The sequence below is a fragment of the Benincasa hispida genome, chromosome 3 (genome assembly GCF_009727055.1).
Source record: "Benincasa hispida cultivar B227 chromosome 3, ASM972705v1, whole genome shotgun sequence".
Taxonomy (NCBI): Eukaryota; Viridiplantae; Streptophyta; class Magnoliopsida; order Cucurbitales; family Cucurbitaceae; genus Benincasa; species Benincasa hispida.
In genome coordinates, this window is record NC_052351.1 from 61,507,474 (window position 1) to 61,527,847 (window position 20,374).

The 20,374-nt window shown below is 36.3% G+C and overlaps 1 protein-coding gene across 3 annotated transcripts; it reads left to right on the top strand.

Annotated features, from left to right (window-relative positions):
• The first annotated feature begins 5,252 nt into the window (after positions 1-5,252).
• LOC120074466 (ELMO domain-containing protein A) lies at positions 5,253-19,358 on the top strand. 3 transcript variants are annotated; one of them, XM_039027597.1, is made up of 10 exons: positions 5,253-5,516; positions 5,712-5,972; positions 6,148-6,250; positions 7,530-7,639; positions 9,332-9,400; positions 17,182-17,297; positions 17,387-17,441; positions 18,001-18,121; positions 18,688-18,830; positions 18,925-19,358. In XM_039027597.1, the coding sequence occupies exons 2-10, from the start codon at positions 5,832-5,834 to the stop codon at positions 19,024-19,026; spliced, it is 960 nt and encodes a 319-aa protein (XP_038883525.1). In that variant the 5' UTR covers positions 5,253-5,516; positions 5,712-5,831; the 3' UTR covers positions 19,027-19,358. The 3 variants fall into 3 exon arrangements, with proteins under 3 accessions (XP_038883525.1, XP_038883526.1, XP_038883523.1); XM_039027598.1 differs by having other exon boundaries at positions 5,807-5,972; XM_039027595.1 differs by having other exon boundaries at positions 5,254-5,516; positions 5,803-5,972.
• Positions 19,359-20,374: the final 1,016 nt, after the last annotated feature.

Genomic DNA, 20,374 nt, shown 5'->3' on the forward strand with positions numbered 1-20,374 from the left:
CTATCAATACAATCCTACACACTTGATACTCAGCTTTATGGTCACTCAATACGACTGCAATTGACACGTGTATACTCGTTAATATCAACGTCATACTCGATGCTCGATTACTTTATACTCGATTATTTTGAATTATCCATGTCACTCGATACATGGTGAATTTCTAATCGATATACGTGGTGAATTTCAAATCAATTTCTTTAAATTTGAAGTAATTTTATACTCGATAACATTGATATATAGATGGTTGATTTACATGTACTATATACTCGGTGCATGTTACACGATACTCGATAAACATTGACTATATAGATAGTTGATTTACATATACTATACTCGGTGTAATGTAGAGACGTTCTAATAAATACTTTATACATAGTCACTCGATACTTGATATTCGTGAATATATACTCGTTATACGATACTCGACAATACTCAATAAATATTGACTATATAAGATGGTTGATTACTATATACTCAGTGCATGTTACACGATACTCGACAATAATAAAAAAAATTGGTGATTATATAGATGGTATAAATTTACAAATAGTGTTAAAATTCACATAGAAAGCCCTAATAAAAATAATGTCAGATTTACAAATAATGTCAAAATTCACAAAGATGGTATAAAAATTCACATAAACAATGTCAAAATAATGTGAAAATTTACATAGAAAACTTGATTTACCCTAGTAAAAAATTGATTTGCCCATAATTCGAAAAAAAAATCACTTTCGTCACCTACTATTCGCCACCCCCCCCCCCAAAAAAAAAAAAAAAAAAAAAAGAAGTTTTTGCTTATTTGTGTTGGGGTTGATGCCCTAAATCTCGCAAGGTCCTATAGTTTTGTAAACATCTGTATGAAAAACATTTGTGATGTATAATATAAGATATTGATTCACTTCAGTCTTTGAAATATGAGATATTTTAGTTGCATTAACCACAAACCAATAAACTAGGATCCCTGATTATCATTGTAACTTAAGCATGTATGTGATGACATACAAGTGGATCGTGCTTTAAGTGATAACCTAAATGGCCTGTAGTATATGGAAAAAGAGGGAAACCTTATCCTGATGACACTACAAGTGTGGCCCGTTTGTAGATGTTACAAGTGTTGTAAAGTGCTATAAATGGTCTGATCTTGACCATTCATGCATTAGACATGCAAGCAGGGATGCTCTATACAAAAGAGTTTGTATAAGACCAGACCACGAAATTTTTAGTCTCGTTATATTACGTCGTTCATGACAGGAGACTTCATTTCACTGGAGACCATAGTAACATGACCTTAATCCTGAGTAAGTTGGGAACTCCTACTTTTGAGGGCGGTCCTTTATTTGTATGGGTGCGAGGGAACATGATCACCGACTCAAACCTACCACTTTGGGGATTCTTCTAATTTGGGAGCTGGGAACTCAACTACACAAGACGAAATTCACTCATTCCCCGATTTAGGGGTAAGTAGATAAATTACTCCCTTAAGGGTTGATTTCGGTCTTAAACATAGTAGCCACACCCTATTCTGACCCGAGAGGACTTAGTTATAGTAGGACTATGACTTATTGTTCAGTAAAGGAATCAATGGTATTTAAGGAGTTAGATGTAACTACATGGGGCAAAACGGTGAATTGGCTCAGTTGTAATTACAAGTGATGTGTGAAGGGTCATCACACTGTTGATTGGTTATATGGACACAAAAATATATCTGTAGTGTGAAGAGTACAACTGTCAGTCTTTAGTGGAATGACCAGCAGTTAACGGATGGTGGATCTCATGATTAAAGAATTTAATCAGTTATTCACGTACCGTTAGAGCTTCAAGCTACAGGTCCATAAGGTCTCCTTGGTAGCTCAATGGATTCATGTTGAGAATCAGTTTTTGGGTTAGTTTGAAGTGTTCAAATTAACAAGAGAAAATTTAATTATATATGATATAATTAAATTGCTTCAATTATATGTGATATAATTGATTTGCTGTATTCGATACATTAATTTGAGGGATTAATGTTAAATGCCAAAAAGGAGAAAAAGAACTATGGTTTATATATTGCATGAGATGTGATATTAAAACTATAGGTTATGAATATATTATTTATTTGTAATGAAATAATTTATGGGATAATTGGTTTCGGTTTTTTCTCCTAATAACCAACTTAGTGGAAAGTTGTGATCAGTTATGGTAACTGATGGATAAAATAAAAATCGTTTTCATTTTTTCATCATGCGATTGTTAAGCGATTGATAATCGGACGAAAAAAAGAAAATAGCTATACGATAGCTTGAGAGCATAAACGATTGTGCATAGAGATCATGCATAGAGTTTGCTATACGATAGATGCTCATTACTAAACGATTGAGTACCCAGTCTATACGATAGACTCCAGATTTCTCCCACTTACTCGATCAACTATAGGATCATTCAATTCCTCCTTCCTTCTACCAAATCCATATAGAGCCCAAACCTCATGGATTTTCACACCGAGAATACCAAGGTAGCTTCGGGGTGTCTGCTTACTGTTCGAGGGTGGAGTGTTATTTGTTCCTGTTCGAGGAGATTATTGAGGTGTGACATTCGTGTTGTTGAACGTTTGTGCTGATAGATCGAGGGAAACAAGAAGAAAAGTTCTTTAAGGGTAAGTTCACTCGATCTTTAGTATTTTTCTTTAGAAGCATGCTGTTATTTCAAGTTTATGCATAACTATTGCTGTTTGATTGTAAATGTGTATGTTCTGTCACAATGGGTTTGGAACGATCTTGCTTCCGCTCACTGGTTCTCTTTATATAGAGTTCCTTCAATTTGAACTTGTGCCCCATAATTGATAATAGGGGCATGCGGCCTTCTTTAAGACTTGTCATACTTTTAGTCTTAAAAATTTTAATTTAGAAAAAATGTTATTTGTAGTTCTCCAATAATTTTTCATATAAAGATTTGATCGATAATTAATAATGTGTGATTAAGGATTTAACTGTACCCTAAATCAAATAAAATACTTGATCCAAGTTAATGAGTTGTAGTATGTTAGAGTATATGTTATAGAATTTAATATTAAATGTAATAGATATAGCTTATGTTATATTTTAGATATTATTTAGTTTAGTTTATTGTATATGTAAAAGCTCATTGGATCTTAGGTTCTCTTGTATTTAAATTAGCTTTCATTTATCTTGTAAGAGAATAGTTGAGAAACCCTAATCTAATTCTTTAAAGTCAATGTTTATCGAGTATTGTCGAGTATCGTGTAACAAGTATATCTTAATGAGTATCGAGTATCGGTGACTGTGTATCAAGTATTTATCAGAATGTCTCTACATTACACCGAGTATATAGTACATGTAAATAAACCATCTATATAGTCAATGTTATCGAGTATAAAATTACTTCCCATTTCGAGAAATTGATTTGAAATTCACCCTGTATCGAGTGACATGGATAATTCAAATTAATTGAGTATAAAGTGCTCAGGCATCGAGTATGACGTTGATATGATCGAGTATACACGTGTCGATTGCAGCTGTATCGAGTGACCATGAAGCTGGGTATCGAGTGACCTTCAAATGGGTTTTGAATTCAAAATAATCGAGTATAAGGTAATTGAGCATTGAGTATGACGTTGATATGATCGAGTATACATGTGTCGATTGCAGCCGTATCGAGTGACCATGAAGTTGGGTATCAAGTGACCTTCAAACGGGTTATGAATTCAAAATAATCGAGTATCGAGTATGACGTTGATATGATCGAGTATTCACGTATCGATTGCAGTCGTATTGAGTGACCATGAAGCTGGATATCGAGTGACCATGCATCGAGGAACGTGGGACGAGCCATCGAGAAATGTATGACGAGCCATCAAGGATCGAGTAAATTCATATTGGTAGACGTGAGGGGTGATCTCACGAGTGAATTGGTAAAATCACATGCTTATGAAGTAAGTAGAATGTCACTTTCCATTACTTTCTCTATAGGAGACCATTTTTCATTTGGGCCTCTCAAATGAGGCCATCCATACAAAAAAAAACCCTTCTTTCCATCTTTTCTCCTTAGGGTTTCACCACTGTTCCCTATCGACGTCGTTTCTGTGGGTTTTGGAGCTTCCTCTTCTTCGTTCCTACTGATCGATTGCCATTGTGGCTCTCTTTGGTCGGATTTGAAGAAATCCTTCGCAGATTTAGATTACGTTTTGTTTGGTAGTCTAGATCTGTGTTTTTCTATCTTTACATACATTAATGTGTTAGGCAATAATTAATATCCTTTGAAGAGAATGGAATTGTATTTGCTGCATGCTCACGAAGTTTGATACGTCAAACAAGGTTTAAATTGGTGGAATGAGAACATTGCAACGTTCAACACATTTTATACAAATTAGTGGAACAAACAATTTTATTTAGGTTTGTGAAAATATGTTATTTCATTTAAATTTTTTCCTTTCATATACAGAAAAGTAGAATCAATTATGATATATACTAAGATAACATACATTTAATTTACATACTGTTATAACCGGCTATTATAATAATCTGCACCCCAAACACAAATTATTGTAATCCAAACTATAATAACCTGCATAACAAACACAGACTATAATAATCTGCATACCAAATGCAGACTATTATAATATAGATTAAAATAATTTGTACCCAAAATACAGACTATTATAACTCACAGACTATAATAAATACTGACTATTATAACCCACTCAACACCCCCAAACGCTCCCATACAGGGTTTCCAAAACTCTATAAATAGGGGGGATAATCCATATTTGAAGCATTTAAAAGTAAAAAAATTTAGAGAACTCAAGATTAAAAGACTTCGACAAATTGATCGTCTCTTTACCATCTATCCCTCAAGAGAAAGCTATCAAAGGATTATATATTAGAGACTGTAACACTACTATAAATCAATAAAATCAATTTCATTTCCACGAATTAAATTTCTTTATGAAATGTCGTGTGAACATTGCCATTTTATTGTTTATTTTTATGTTTTATGTTTTTGTTTTTTAAAAAAATCAATTCACCTTTATTATCAAGTCCATGAAAATATAAAAATATTGAAGAATATCTCATCCAAAAATTTAATACCATGATCCAAACGCAGCGTAAGACAAGCTGTAATTCAAAAACTCTCTAGGAAAAAATAACTAAAGTCAATGGATAAAGTCAAAACATCCCCCTATTACAAAGGCAAAACAAGTATAATTAATAAATAATAATTTCTGAAAAAGTAAATAAGAATAAGAAGAGTAATAAGAATAAAATAAACTTGCAAGCAGGAGAAGAGAAGAACAGTTTTCCTTCGAGGACAAGTTCGAGCGCGACTCGGATGCAATTATCCTGCGTTTATTTAATTCGAATTCAATTGACTTCGACTTCCATGTTAAGTAACGCAATTTGGAATAAATTGAGCTGTTTCAGAGGATTTCTTTGTGCGCAACATTCTTCGATTTATGTTTCTTCGAGGAAATTTTGATTGATTCGTTGATTTTCCCCTTCAATCCAAGTTTTCAGGTAATACTTTCTTTGTTTCTTTCCCTAATTTTGCAACTCCTTGATTTCTGTGTGAATTTTCCTCTGCTTAGCTCAACTTTCTGCGGTTTTCGATGTCGTTGAGCAGCTTTTGTTCCACTTTGTACCGCAGTTCTGTTCAATTGTTAACCAATTGTATGTTTTATTGATGAAATTTGTTGGTTCTTTCTGTACTAGACTTAGAATGCTACCTTGGTGCTTGATGATGGGTATTTGGGGGAGTTTTATAATTGTTTGATGAGGTACTGAAGGTGTTTTGGATTGATAGGCAGCAGGGTTGTTATAAGAAGTTATTTAATGACTTCAAGAACTTTGAGGAGGAGGCTGTATCATGGTGATGTTGATGGGAAAAGGAACGAAAAATATGATACTTCTGGCTTCGAAGCTTTGAGTGAGCCTCTGCTTGACAGCCATGAATATAGTGATAGAAGCTCAGAGGTTAGAGCTTAATCCATATTTTTTCGCCTCTTTACTCTTTTTTCCCCCTTTCGAATTATCCTTATTGTCTGCTTTATAATGTGTCCTGGGTGCTTATTATTTTGTGTTCTTTATCTGTATTTTTGTCTTTAGTAGTCTTTGGCAGTTGATTCCTTTGTTGTTTTTCTTATAAAAGGTACGCACGCTTGAAGAGATTTGGGATGATGAGAGGAAGAAGCAACAACTACACTGGACACTTCTGTTTTCTCAGTTGATTGCACAATGGGCTCAGTGGATAGGTACAGTTATTTTCTTAGAAAGGATTCTGTTGATACTAGATAGAGCATTCAGACTAGTATAACTAATTTAGAGTCACGAACTCATGGTATCTGATAGTTTGGCTGAAAACTTTGTAATGAACTAAAATGTATTTTTTTTTTTTTTTTTTTTTTTTTACTTTCATTTATTTTTATTGAATAGGAGGAAGAGAATTTATTCGCTTCAGTGGTTTTAAAAGTGTGTCTTTATTTTTAAACAATCTCTTAAAAATGCTCTTGTTTATTTAATTCTACATTATGTGATTATTCATGATGCTTTCTTTTTAAAAACACCAGATATATATTATAATTTATATGGTTAGACAATACTGCAACAAAATCCTTTCTAAGAATCCACTTAATGTTGGTGGTTAGACTTCAGATTCAAAGTTATCGTAATGGTTGTACTACTTTAATTCTGATGAGGACCAACACTGCAACAATTTTGTTCTTTGTTATTAGACCCTTCCTTTAGTCCTAGCAACTACTAGAATAAGGTTCTGTGTTTTATAGCCTTCTTCCTTCAGCAGGTAATGTTAGGTTTTACATAACTGTTTCAAGTGGGCTGTGAGCTAATTGTCTTTTTTAGTTAGGCATGAGAAGCTTTGAAAATACTTTTCTCTTAGTTTTGGAAAATGCTTGATAGTGAAATAGAGTAGGAAGCTTCAAGAGGTCTGGAAAATACTTCTACTGGTGTTGGGCTTTCCATTGACTTCCTATCTTAGTTGGTTAGTGGTCCAGGGTATTTCTTTCAGTAATGATGCAATGGAAGATTATAACTACTTTAAAAAAGAAAAAGAAAAAAAAAAGAAAAAAAGAAAGGAAACAGTAACGAGTAATGATTCATTGATATGATGAATGGGGTACAAAAAGTATCCTAAAAAAACCTCAATTGATTAGTAAGAGTGTTTAAGCTCTAATAACAGAAAGAAGGAGACAACTTGCTCCATGAGATAGCTAAAAGAGAATATCATCAGTAATTGACTACATTAAGAATGAAGTAATTGATCTTAATGGGTGGGTAGAGGTGCGATTGGAAGCAAGGGAGGACAAGGAGCTCAAAGGGAAATCTTTAATGTGGTCGCAAAGTATTGTCTCTACTGAGGAAGTTGTTTGGCCAACTAGGAGCTGTAATAGATAGAGAAACTAGTGAATGTCAATCAGTGTGGTGAGCTCAGAGAAATGATTGAGTATGGTGTGAAGTCTGATGCATGGTAGGCATGTCGATAACTGGTGACTAACACTGTCTTATTTTTTGTAGCAAACATTGTCTTTGGTTCTGGAGCACTCTTTGGTCGACTTTTGCCATTTTCTTTTACTACACACAATGGACAAAACCATGGGGTGGCTCCACCTCTTAGTCTTTTACAGGTAAATGAAGTTTTGATGCCTTATTCTCCTGAATTTTCATTGCAATTAAATCAGAGTAATTATGTTTTTAGAAGTTTATTAGCCAAGGTCTGAGTATGATTTAATAAAATGGCTATATTGGTGATAAGTCACCTTAATCCTCAGCCTGAAGATCCAAGCTTTTGTTGAAGCAAGAACCTTTAAATCTAAGAAACTAACACCTCCTTATACGAAATTTTGATCAACCCAAACAAAAAGGCTAGAATAGATTTTACCTCTTAGATCGAAGATCTTGAAGCGAGATTTGGAACCTTGTTCTATGTTGATTCACTCCACAATCAAGCTTGATCAAGACTTGATTGAATGACTTACATGCCATTCTATCCAAGAATTGCAAGAAAAACTTAGAAAATGCAAATATAGTTGCTGAATTCTAAGAAAAGGGTCTCAAACATGAGAATTATACTTCATTCATATTCAAAAAGTCATCTTTTTACAGGTGGCCTTCTATAGCCATTACATGAGGTAACTCCCAACTTTTCAAATGCCTAAAACTAGATACGAAAAGACATACCCATAACTACCATGTTTTGTAACTTCTAAATTTAATTGTTGACTTAAATTTAACACTTAAAAGCTAAAAATTAATTAAAGATAACTAAAGTTTAGTAATGGCAACTCAATGGTCATGATCCATATCAATTGGTTTTCTATGATGTCCTATTATTAATTGTAATAATGTTTCTTGTTCAAATTCAGTTTGTTCAGTTAATCAAGATCAATAAATGCAACAGTTCCCCTTTACAAATAAAACTTATAAATCAATTTCTAAATAAAATTTTACAACCTTGCTTGAACAGGATCTGTTCTATAGATTGTACATATGTGTCCTTGAATTCTAAAATTTCTAAATAAAGTTTTGATTGCCCTCACATTTGGGAACTGGAAGCCTATAAAAGAGAGAACTTTGATGTCTTATGGAATTGCCATTGGGGTGTATGGGTCTCTCATGAATTTGTGAGTGTGGGGCCCCAATTACGATGACCAAAAAGAAAAAGGAAAAAAAAAAAAAGAAAGAAAAAGAAAGGCACTCTTGCCTATTGAGTTATTATTGTTGATATGTGAGATTCTACAGATTGGAGATAAATTGGGAAAGGTTAAGTGGGCAGGGCTTTGTTGGTGATTACTTATTTGTTTTCCTTCCCCCTGCCCTTATTAGGCTAAATTTTATTTTGATAAGAAACACAATAAATTATATTGGAGATATATATTCGCCGAGTTAGCAATGAGATAAATGGTAGGGAAGGTATCCTTAAGTGGGATGAGGCCTGCTAGCAAAGCCCCTAAAATTTGATCATCGTTTCATCTGCAACTAATCTTTTTCAGTATTCTTGAGAAGGTGGCTGCCACATTTAGCAATTGAAGACCAACATCACCCAGCATTGGCCTTAGAAGTTGAAGTTCCCATAGCATTTGTCTAGTGGTTTTACCAAATCTAGATTGATTCCGGCCAAAACTAGTTTAATTTATTTTATTCCAAAAACTAACTTCCAACTAACAATAATATTTAACTAATTGAATCAACTCACTTACATTGGTTGTGCCAGTTTTTCATGTTTATTGGTTTGGATTTACACCCTTGGTCTTTTATATTGCCATTTTTTAAATGTGGAGTATCTGTAATCAAATGTAAAAATCTCCCATGTTTCATAGGAAGAAAGACTCAGGAATTTAAAGCAAAGGCTGGAAGTTCCCTTTGATGGCTCCCGTGTTGAGCACCAAGTGAGTCTTTCAACATTTTTATGGAATTTCAAGTTCTATCGATTTTGTCATATATGTGTTATTACCCTTGGTCTCTTTTGATGCCTTGAAATTTAAGTATTTCCTGCAAGCTAAAGTTATGCAATTCTTCTCATACTTCATAACAAAGTGAATCCTTGGTTGATAATTGAATGAACCAGCTGGGATATTTCCATTTCTTATGGTTCATGGATATGTGTTCAAGTTTACGTAGCTATGACTCTCGTGGAAAATGACTTTCATGTCTGTTCATCTTTATTGTGTCTTGTTCATATCAAGGTTTTCTGTCTGTGCTTGTCTGTTTATTGAAAGATGTTTGTGCTTGTATGTTTGTTTCTACATACCCGCCAAACTTTACTGTCTGGCAATATCCAAGTTAGTCTGATTTGCCAATAGGAATACTAACAAAACTATCCTTAACTTAGTTTAGAAGTAAAAACAACTTAATTATTAATCTAGATAAGTTTTATAAATTTTGTGATATATAGAAATATCCGTTGATATTGATATATCCTTCACAATATCCGTAAAATTGGAATTTCAATATTGATATCGACATCAATATTTTAACCCTTGCGCACAAAAAGTGTTAAACCTATCACCTCTCAAACTTCTTCACCCGATCTCTCCACCTCTTTATAAGTTATATTGTTCCTCACGAATTCTCAATCCAAATGCCCCACAAAATTGCAGAGAAGCTAGCCTGCCACAAAACTGTACCCCTCTCTGAATGGAGAATGCGAAAGTACCTCCTCCAGTTGAGCTATGCTTATCTCTATTCCAAACCCAAAGACTCCAAATTCTTTCAACGAACAGCTCCAGAGGTTTGTCCTCCAATGCCCTTTGGTTGCTTTTTCTTTTTGTGTCCTTTATATATTTTTTCAGTTTCCCTTAGGTTTCTTATCAAAATAATTATAAATTAAAAAGGAAAATTTTCACAAATAGAAAAATGTCAAACTATTTACAGAAATAGTAAAAGAAACACTGATAGACTTCTATCAGCCTCTATCAAAGAAAATTAAAATAGTGATAGAAACTGATAGACTTTTATCAACCTCTATAAAAAAGATTAAAATTTTGCTATTTTATGTGAATAGTTTCTCTTATTTTTCTATTTTTGAAAATCCCCTAAGTAAAAATGAAAATTACAAGGAAAGGAATTGATGGAGAGCAAGTGTGTATAGATAGACCAGTAATATGCAGAGTGGGGGATTCAAATCTTTGACCACTTGGACAAAGATACATGTTTTATGCCAGTTGAACTATGCTCATGTTAGCAAAATCTTTTATATTTGCTAAGCTGTAATGGAATTGGGTTTCCTTCTACTAAAGAAACTTGTCTTTCCTTGCGAACAAGAAAAGAAATTAGTATTCTTTTGATATTTTAGATGGTACGAGGGCAGATGGTCCTTTGTTCAAATTCATGTAATGTCATTATCATCTTCTCTCCAATTACTACTTCAACTTGTTTGGGCTTCCTATAAATTTCGATGAGCATCTTTTGGATTGATTGGTGATTTGACAAGACGCTAATGAGAGGAGGTGTAGAACGTAATTGGAGAGAGAATTTGTGTGATGAGGAGAATTTGTGTGAAGAGAGAAATTAGTGAGAGTGTGAAGAGAAGATAGTAGAGTAATTAATGAAGAGAATATAGTGGAGTAATTAGTGAAGTAAAGTGTTTTTCTACAAGAGATTAACGGTGAAGTGTTTATCAAAACTTTTGATATAGCACCTAACCTAACAGTTTGCTTTTTTGAAAAATAATTCTATCCATAGTTTTCTTCAAAATTGTAGCCAAACATAAGTATTCCGAATTGGGAGTGCATTTAAGCATTTACTGATGAAAATAATAACAGAGAAAAAACACAAAATTTACGTGAAAACCCTAGACCAGGGAGAAAAACCACGGTACAGATCTTTTCTTTTATTATTATAAACTAATGCACTGAATACATGAGAACAGGGTGAATAAATAGACTTGTAGAGAACCCTAGGGTTAGAAGCAATTACAAAAATACCCCTAGAGTAAAAACCTTAGTTTCAACACTCCCCTTTAAGTTGGTGCATAAATGTTGATAAGACCTAACTTGCTGAGACAATAGTCAAAATTTGGTCTAAGCAGCCCCTTGGTGAGAACATCTGCCACTTGTTGATTAGACGGAATATAGGAAATACAAATGCTTCCGTTATCCAGTCTTTCTTTAATGAAGTGTCGGTCGATCTCTACATGTTTGGTTTTGTCATGCTGAACTGGGTTGTTTGCAATGTTTATTGCAACTTTATTATCACAGAACAACTTCATTGGAAGCTCCCTGTCTTGATAAAGATCAGTCAACACCTTATTTAACCAGATTTCTTCACATATTCCCAAATTCATTGCCCTGTACTCAGCTTCAGCACTACTCCTCGCCACTACTCCCTGTTTCTTACTTCGCCAAGTGACAAGGTTACCCCAGACAAAGGTACAATATCCAGAAGTTGACTTTCTATCAATAACAGAGCCTGCCCAATCAGAATCTGTATAGGCTTCAATCGTTCTTTTCCCAAATTTTTTAAACATTAAGCCCTTACCGGGGGTTCCCTTCAAATATCGAAGGATACGCTCAACTGCATTTATATGTTTCTCATACGGAGCTTGCATAAACTGGCTCACAACGCTTACTGCATATGAAATATCTGGTCTGGTATGGGATAGGTAGATCAGCTTTCCAACCAACCTTTGGTACCTTTCCTTGCTCACAGGAACCCCATTGTTTGTAACACCAAGTTTTGCATTATACTCCATTGTCAACAGGTTTACAGCCAGTCATGCCTGTCTCTTTGAGTAAATCAAGTTGTATATTTTCTTTGGCGATACTGAAACCTTCTCTTTGATCGAGCTAACCTCCATTCCCAGGCAAGAATATTCAGCTCTACCAAGGGTCTTTCAAATTCTTTGGCCATTCTCATTTTAAGCCTCATAATTTCACTCTCATCATCACCGGACAAAACAATATCATCAACATACACTATGAGAACAGCAACCTTCCCGGAATCAGATCGTTTCGTAAATAGTGTATGATCTGAGTGCCCTTGGTTGTAACCTTGTGCTTTAACAAACGTAGTAAACTTATCGAACCAAGCCCTTGAGGATTGTTTCAGTCCATATAAGGATTTCTTCAGTCTGCAAACCTTGTGCTTGAACTGACTTTCAAATCTAGGAGGCGGGCTCATATAGATCTCCTCTTCAAGTTCACCATTAAGGAACGCATTTTTAACGTTCAATTGATACAGTGGCCAATCTTTGTTAACAACAATTGACAACAACACACGAATAGTATTGAGTTTAGCTACAGGAGAGAATGTTTCAGAATAATCAACTCCGTAAGTCTGGGTAAAACCTTTAGCAACAAGTCTGGCCTTATACTAATCAATCATCCCATCTGATTTGTATTTTACAGTGAAAACCCATTTGCAACCAACTGTCTTGTGTCCTTCTAGTAAAGGCACCTGTTCCCATGTGCCATTTTTCTCAAGCGCCCTAATTTCTTTCATAACAGCCGACTTCCATTCAGAGTTCTCCATGGCTTCACGGATATTGCTTGGAATTATTATGGTGTCCAAGCTAGTGGTAAATGCTTTAAACTCGGAAGACAAGTTATTATACGTCAAGTAGCTGTGCATAGAATACTTTGCACATGAGCGAGTAACTTTCCTTAGTGCTATCGAAAGGTCGAGAGAGGCATCACGATTTTCCACTTCTCTCGGTTTCTCAGCATGACTGGTCACCTGTAACTCGAGATTTTTAGTAATATCTTCCACTCCTTTGTCAACAACAGGACTTTTATCTTCCATTTCTTTGTCAACAACAGGGCTTTTCCCTTTATTATTCTCTCTTTCAGCTATTTCTTCATCTGTCACATATTCAGTATGGCCATTTCGACCTCGTTCATCTTTTTCGTTCCTGCACTTGTCAGACTCCATACATAAATCTACTTCATTAGTTTCAGGAATACACGTACCTGAACCAGATGCCGGTTCTGACTCCTATACTGGAGCCGACGGATTAACAGGTGGCAATTCTTCCTTTCGACGATTCTTCCTATAGTAGGTTATCCAAGGAAGCTGGTTGGTAGGGAGAACCAGGCAAGCTCTTTCAGAACTAGTGGAAGGGATCAGAGTGGAATCCCCTAAGGGAATAGCATAGGTGGACCAGTTAGACTCTTCACTTGGACTCTCCCCCTGAAGATGACTAACGGGAAAGAAAGGTTGGTCTTCAACAAAGGTAATATCCATAGAGAAAAAATATTTTCTAGAGGATGGATGATGGCATTTATATCCACGTTGATGAAGGGCCCAACAAAGACACATTTTTGAGCATGAGGGTGAAATTTTGTGCGATCTGGGCCATGAGAGTAGACAACCGAAGACACGGAGGGGTACATCGGAAATCAGACGAGTAGTCGGAAAGGATTCTTTGAAAAGGTCTAAGGGATTATGAAAGTCAAGGACACGAGACGGCATGACGGTTGATGAGGTGAGCTGCTGTTAAGAATGGCATCTCCCCATAGGTAGAATAGAAGAGTAGCAGACAACATTAAAGATCGGGCAACTTCCACCAGATGGCGATTTTATTGCTCGGCTACTCCATTTTGTTGAGGAGTATAAGCACACGACAATTCCCTTAGACACAAGAAAGTCATGAACAGAGGTATTAAAGAACTCTCGTCCATTATCACTCCTTAAAATCCCAATTTTGGCATGGAACTGGGTTTTCAATCATAGTATAAAATTGTTTAAAGGTAGACGACACCTCTGACTTATCGGCTAATAAGAACACCCAAGTAAGACGTGATGGTCGTCTATGAAGGTGACGACCCAACGTTTACCAGTAGAGGTAGTGGTTGGTGATGGTCCTCAGACATCACTATGAATAAGGGAGAAGGGACTAGATGCTTATATGGTTGAGAACGAAACGAAATACGACTTTGTTTGGCACAAATGCAGACATCACAAGTTAAAGATGCTATAATCAATATTGCGAAACAAATGTGGGAATAAATATTTCATATACTGAAAGTTTGGATGGCCTAAACGATAATGCCATAACATAAAGTCATTTTCAGAAGTAGAAAACTTTAAAGACATAAAACAGCGGTGTGATCCTCCCTAGAAGAAGTCTCGTTAGAAAGAAAGTAGAGCCCCGTATCATGTCGGACAGTGCCAATCGTCATCCCCGACTTCCTGATCCTGAAACACAACAGAGTCTGGTGAGAAAATAGCTTTACAGTTCAGATCTCTTGTAATTTTACTGACCGATAAAAGATTATATGATATTTGTGGCACATGAAGAGTATCACATAAAATAAAACCATTAAGAGGAAAAGTATTCCCTTTTCCTGCAACTGGGGCAAAAGACCCATCTGCAATTCTGATACGTTCATTCCCCGCACTTGGACACTAAGTAACAAATAATTCTGAAGAACTAGTGAGATGATCTGTGGCCTCTGAATCCACGATTCAGGATTTCTTGCCATTAATGCTAACAAGACCAAGAGCTGAGAATATACCTGATTGAGCAATGGCACTTACTCCGACGGCATTCACATTGGTCTTACTATGGGCTAATGACTGATGCTGTGAATTTTCAGTAACTGGATCACTTACAGAAGTACGTCCGGAGTTTGATCTGTCATGGGACTGTCGTTTCTTACTGTTCGGGGGCCTGCCGTGCATCTTCCAACATTGGTCCTTCGTATGCCACGGCTTCTTATAGTGTTCACAGACAGGTATAGGCTTTTTGTCACTGTCGGAATTGGACGCCTTTGAGACAAAGGCTGATGCATCAACAAAGGTTATCACTGGACTGTTCATAGCCTGTGATCGGTCTTCTTCTAGACGAATCTCGGAACACACCTCTCGGAGAGACGGAATAGGTCGTTGACCCAATAAGCAACTTCGAACACTATCATATTTTGGGTTTAATTTGGCCAAAAACACATAAACCCGATCTGCCTTTTCAAGCTTCAAATACTGTGCCCCATCCTGTGCGCAGTTCCAGATAATCTCCCGGCACAAATCCATTTCTTGCCAAAAAAACTAACAGCTTATTAAAGTAGGACGTAACAGTCATGTTTCCTTGCTTGCATTCATGGACTTGTTTATGTAAAGTGTACAACCAGGATGCGTTTTGTTGTTGTGAGTACAAGTCCCTGGTTGCCTCCCAGATATCTCTTGCAGTTGCTGCATATATAAGAGGCCGGCCAATCTGGGGCTCCATACTGTTGATAAGAGTAGACCGTAGCAAAGAGTCCTCCCCTTTCCAGATTCTTTCTTGAGGATCACCTAGGATGGGTTGCAGAATTTCTCTTGTCAGATATCCGAATTTGTGCCTACGTTCTAGAGCCATTCGAATTGACTGGGACCATGAGAAGTAGTTCTCCCCATTCAGTTTTTCTCCAACCAGAACTCCTGCAGAATTGCCCATTGAACCAGTTAAGTAATTTGTATTGGGCAAAATAGATAACGAGTTTACCGGATTCTCTGGACCAGTAGGCAGTTGGGAAGTTGTGCCAAGCATTGTATCTGAAATCTACTGATGCAAAGAGGCCAACCGATGTCTCACATCATCGGAGTAATGAACCGAACTACAACCGGCTGGAAACTGAGTCGCCATGGTTGCCGGCGGGGCACTGGTAGCCGGCTGAGATCGCCGGTAGATGAGAAGGTCCCGATCGGTTGTGCTGCTCAAGATGGTTGTCGGAAAATCTCTCATCCCTCTGGTCAAACGAACCAAGAACAGAATCGGAGAGATTTTGCTCTCTTTGCCGGACGGAATAACTCACTGGGCCTGTCGCGACTCCTTGGGTGTACACTGGCGGCGCGGTCGTATTTTTGAAGGAGGTAGAACATGAAACCCTAGGCGGCGCTGCTTCATCGATCTGAGATGGTTCGCCGATCTGAGATTTTCGAGGGTTAGAAACCCCATAATCGGCGACCGAAAACTCAGATAGCCGAGGAGCGGAAGTTCGTCGGTCGCCTGCATGTCGGAAACGCCTCTGTCCGTCGACGTTCTTGGGCTGTTCCTGATCGGCGACTGTGATCCTGTTGCAACTGGATGGTTTCCTGAAGAATTGGTTGCCTGCAATCGGACGGCGGAGATTAAGTTTGGTAGGGCAGCTTGAAAACACTCCTTAACCGCAACCCTAATAGTGGTTTGCATATCAAAACTTGAAGATCCACCAGCGGAAGGCGATTGTGGATGGTTTTCTTCCATAATGGCTAGGATACGTCCCTTTGCTCTGATACCATGATGAAAATAATAACAGAGAAAAAACACCAAATTTACGTGGAAACCCTAGACCAAGGAGAAAAACCACGGTACAGATCTTTTCTTTTATTATTATAAACTAATACACTGAATACATGAGAATAGGGTGAATAAATAGACTTGTAGAGAACCCTAGGGTTAGAGGCAATTACAAAAATATCCCTAGTGTAAAACCCTATTTTCAACATTTACAAATATTTCTGCCTAGTTGAAGAATTAAAGGTACTTCATAGCATACTCTTTGTTCTTTCTGGATGTTAGACTGACCGACTTGTGTAGATATCTCCTTGATTTGTATAACAAAGCTCCTCCTACCTTCAGTGTTCTACACAATTCAAATGGATGATTAGAAAAAATTAATAATAAAAAAATAAAAACCATATGTGGTGGCAGGAATTTGGTTTATTCACTACATTTTTTTTAATGGAAAATAAATGAATCCATGCATTGTAGGATGCTTTGAAAAGGTTATGGAGGTTGGCATATCCGGACAGGGAGCTTCCACCTCTCAAATCTGAGCTCTGGAAGGACATGGGTTGGCAAGGTACCGATCCTTCAACAGATTTTAGGTGAGCACAATCTTTGATCTTTCAAAGTGATGCTTTGTTTGTTTCATCTCTCTTCTGTTAATATTTAGTATTCTTCTATATTCTTGTAGAGGTGGTGGATTTGTTTCACTGGAAAACCTTATCTTCTTTGCCCAGACATATCCGGTTGGTTTCCTTTTCATATGTTGTAATATTTTCTCTTCATTGCTCGATAGCATTATATGATGATTTTTGTATCATTCTTGTTTTGACGCTCTATCCTTTCTCTTGTGTTCATATACCTGATTCTTTGATCATATATATAGAAATAAATGTAACCATCTAATGACATCCCTTACAGTTGTTGCATCATGAATCGCAAAATTAAATTTCTTCATTAGTGGTTATAAGCGATATGGAGAAACATTATGTTTTTTGGGAGTCATTTCAGTGAGGATTATGAAGCTTTGGGGTCAAAAAATTGTTAAAAGTGTACTATAGAACGTTCCTCCTATTGTGATCGACTGTTACTTCCACTTTGCTTAAATTATTGAGGACTTGCTGAATATGTACTGCTAGATATGTGAATTATATCTTGTTTTGCATGTGAGCATGCAAGTCGGTCCTGCTTTGCTAATCGTTCTAATTAGGTCTCCAAGTGATATTATCTCTTTTCTTTTGGCTAAATTGATAATATATCGTCTGTGATTAATCCATGTGAATGATCGGTTGGATTTCTGTACAGGAGTCATTCCGCAGATTGTTGTATAAGAAGGATGGTAAGCGAGCTGAGTGGGAATATCCGTTCGCTGTTGCTGGTATCAACATTTCGTTTATGTTGGTTCAAATGTTAGATCTCCAATCAGGTAAGATGGATGGTATTTCGTGAGGTTTCATGTTTCCTTTTAGGTTCCGATCTTGTTGACTTTTTGTAATTATTCTATAGGCATCATTTTACCTAGTTGGAACCCCCTTTCTTTAATGGGTATTTGTGGGTTTTTTTTGATATGTCCTTGTATTCTTTCATTTTTTTTTTCAATGGGAGTTGTTTCTATAAAAAGAAAACAAAAATGCATGGTGCTTGCATATGTGATCACTATATCACTCAAACATTCTTGAGAGAGAGACTAAGCCATTAACAAAAGATTGAAGTTATATATAAGGATACTCGTAAATAGAATACATCTGAAATATATTGAGATATAAAGATGAAACTACAAGATAATCCAAGTATAATTGTACAAAGGTACTTGGAACCTCCTCTTGAGTATGCTAACCCAAGCCCTAGATCACTCAACAATTGCCTCTCTTCCCTCACTCACCCTCCTATTTGTAACAAGATACACTAACTCCCATCTAATTACCCTTATGCCCCTTACTAATACCATAATAGTATCCCTAACTAGGTACCTTACATTATATTTTGTTGCAGGGAAGCCAAGTTCATCAGCAGGGATCCGTTTCCTAGAACTTTTAGAGAAAGACGAGATGGCATTTGATAACCTTTTCTGTGTAGCTTTCCAATTGATGGATGCTCAATGGCTCGCAAAACGTGCTTCCTATATGGATTTCAATGTAAATACTTTCTACAAATATCTTACCATTTGAGTCTAAACAATGTTGAAATGAAGATTCCTTATGATCTTGAGTTTGGTTTTTAACTTTTCAGGATGTTTTGAAGTCTACCAGAAGTCAGTTAGAACGTGAGCTTGAACTTGAAGATACCTCCAGTGTGAAAGAACTGCCAGCATACAATCTCTTGAGAAGATAATCATCTTTCTTCCATCATTAACTTCTTTATTCAGCTATAGTTCTCTCTGTCTGATCTTCCTTATCTTCCAGTTTCTATGTTGTTTTTCCAACAATTGCATTGTTATAAAATTTAAAAATGGAAAAGAAGGGAAAAGAAGAAAAGAAAAGGAAAAGACCACACATTTAATCATGAAAATAGAGTAAAATTGTTATGAATTTCCTCTCTGGTACCAATTCCAAAGCATTGTATCTCTAATGGAAGAAGAAGCTGTAAGCTATAACTGGATGCCTCTATCTCTATCTCTCCTGTCTATATATATTTCATATAGGGTGTGGTATGATGTTCGAAGATTTGACCTCTTATTCGGAGCAGATGTTTTAACATTTGAGCTATGTTCAGGTTAGTTTGTCTCTTATGAATATGTTTCTCTCGCCATAATTCGAAAATTAATTACATTATTACCAGGCCAATGGTTTTAATTAATGAATATGTGACATTCCTTTTAGAGTGAACGAATTGACATTTTTGGACTTTTTTGAGTTTTGATTTGGAAAATAGGACCCTTTTGAAAAAAAGCAAGTTTTTATGGACCCTCGCTTTTCATTAGCTATAGGAAAAGACCATTAAACCCTTTATTTTATTGTAAACTTTTCAAAACTTTTCCTTTTTTTTTTTCTTTTTCTTCCCTAAGTCCTCACATCCCTTTTAATTTTTATTCAATTTTTCATATCCTTTTAATTTTCATTCAATTTTTCTAAAACTTTTCAACCAGATTTCGTCAAGTTTCAAGTTTCTTAGATTGTATATCAACTCTCAACATTCTATCTGGAGGGGATCGGGGGGAGTACCTGGTTTTTGCCTTGGTACTTGCCCAGTCTGGGTATGGATCGAGTTTTTGGCTTGGTTCAAAACCCGCATAATGGTTGGATTGGGTGGGGCTGCCTTGGTCCTGTACTCGGCCGAGGTGGCCCACGTGGGGCTGATTAATCCAATACTCAGTCGAGGAGATACTGACTCTTAGGAATGGCAAAATTTCCCACGGGATCGGGTTCTTGCAGGTCCCCGACATGATCGGGATGAGGAATCCCCAGTTTGACAGGGTACGGGAGTCAAACTAGGGATTTAAATCGGGCCCCCGGTCGGGGACGGGAACGGGAAGGGGATCCTCACCTCGAACCTGATCCCAATCCTTGCCCCGATATTTTTAAATTGTTAATATTCTATATATATATATACTACTACTACTAATAATAAAATTGACTAAGTTACTGTTACTGATATTATTTTTAATAATAATAATAATAATAATAATAATTTATAAAATAAAAGGTGGAGATTTTTCCCTGCGGGACTTGAATCCCTGAAC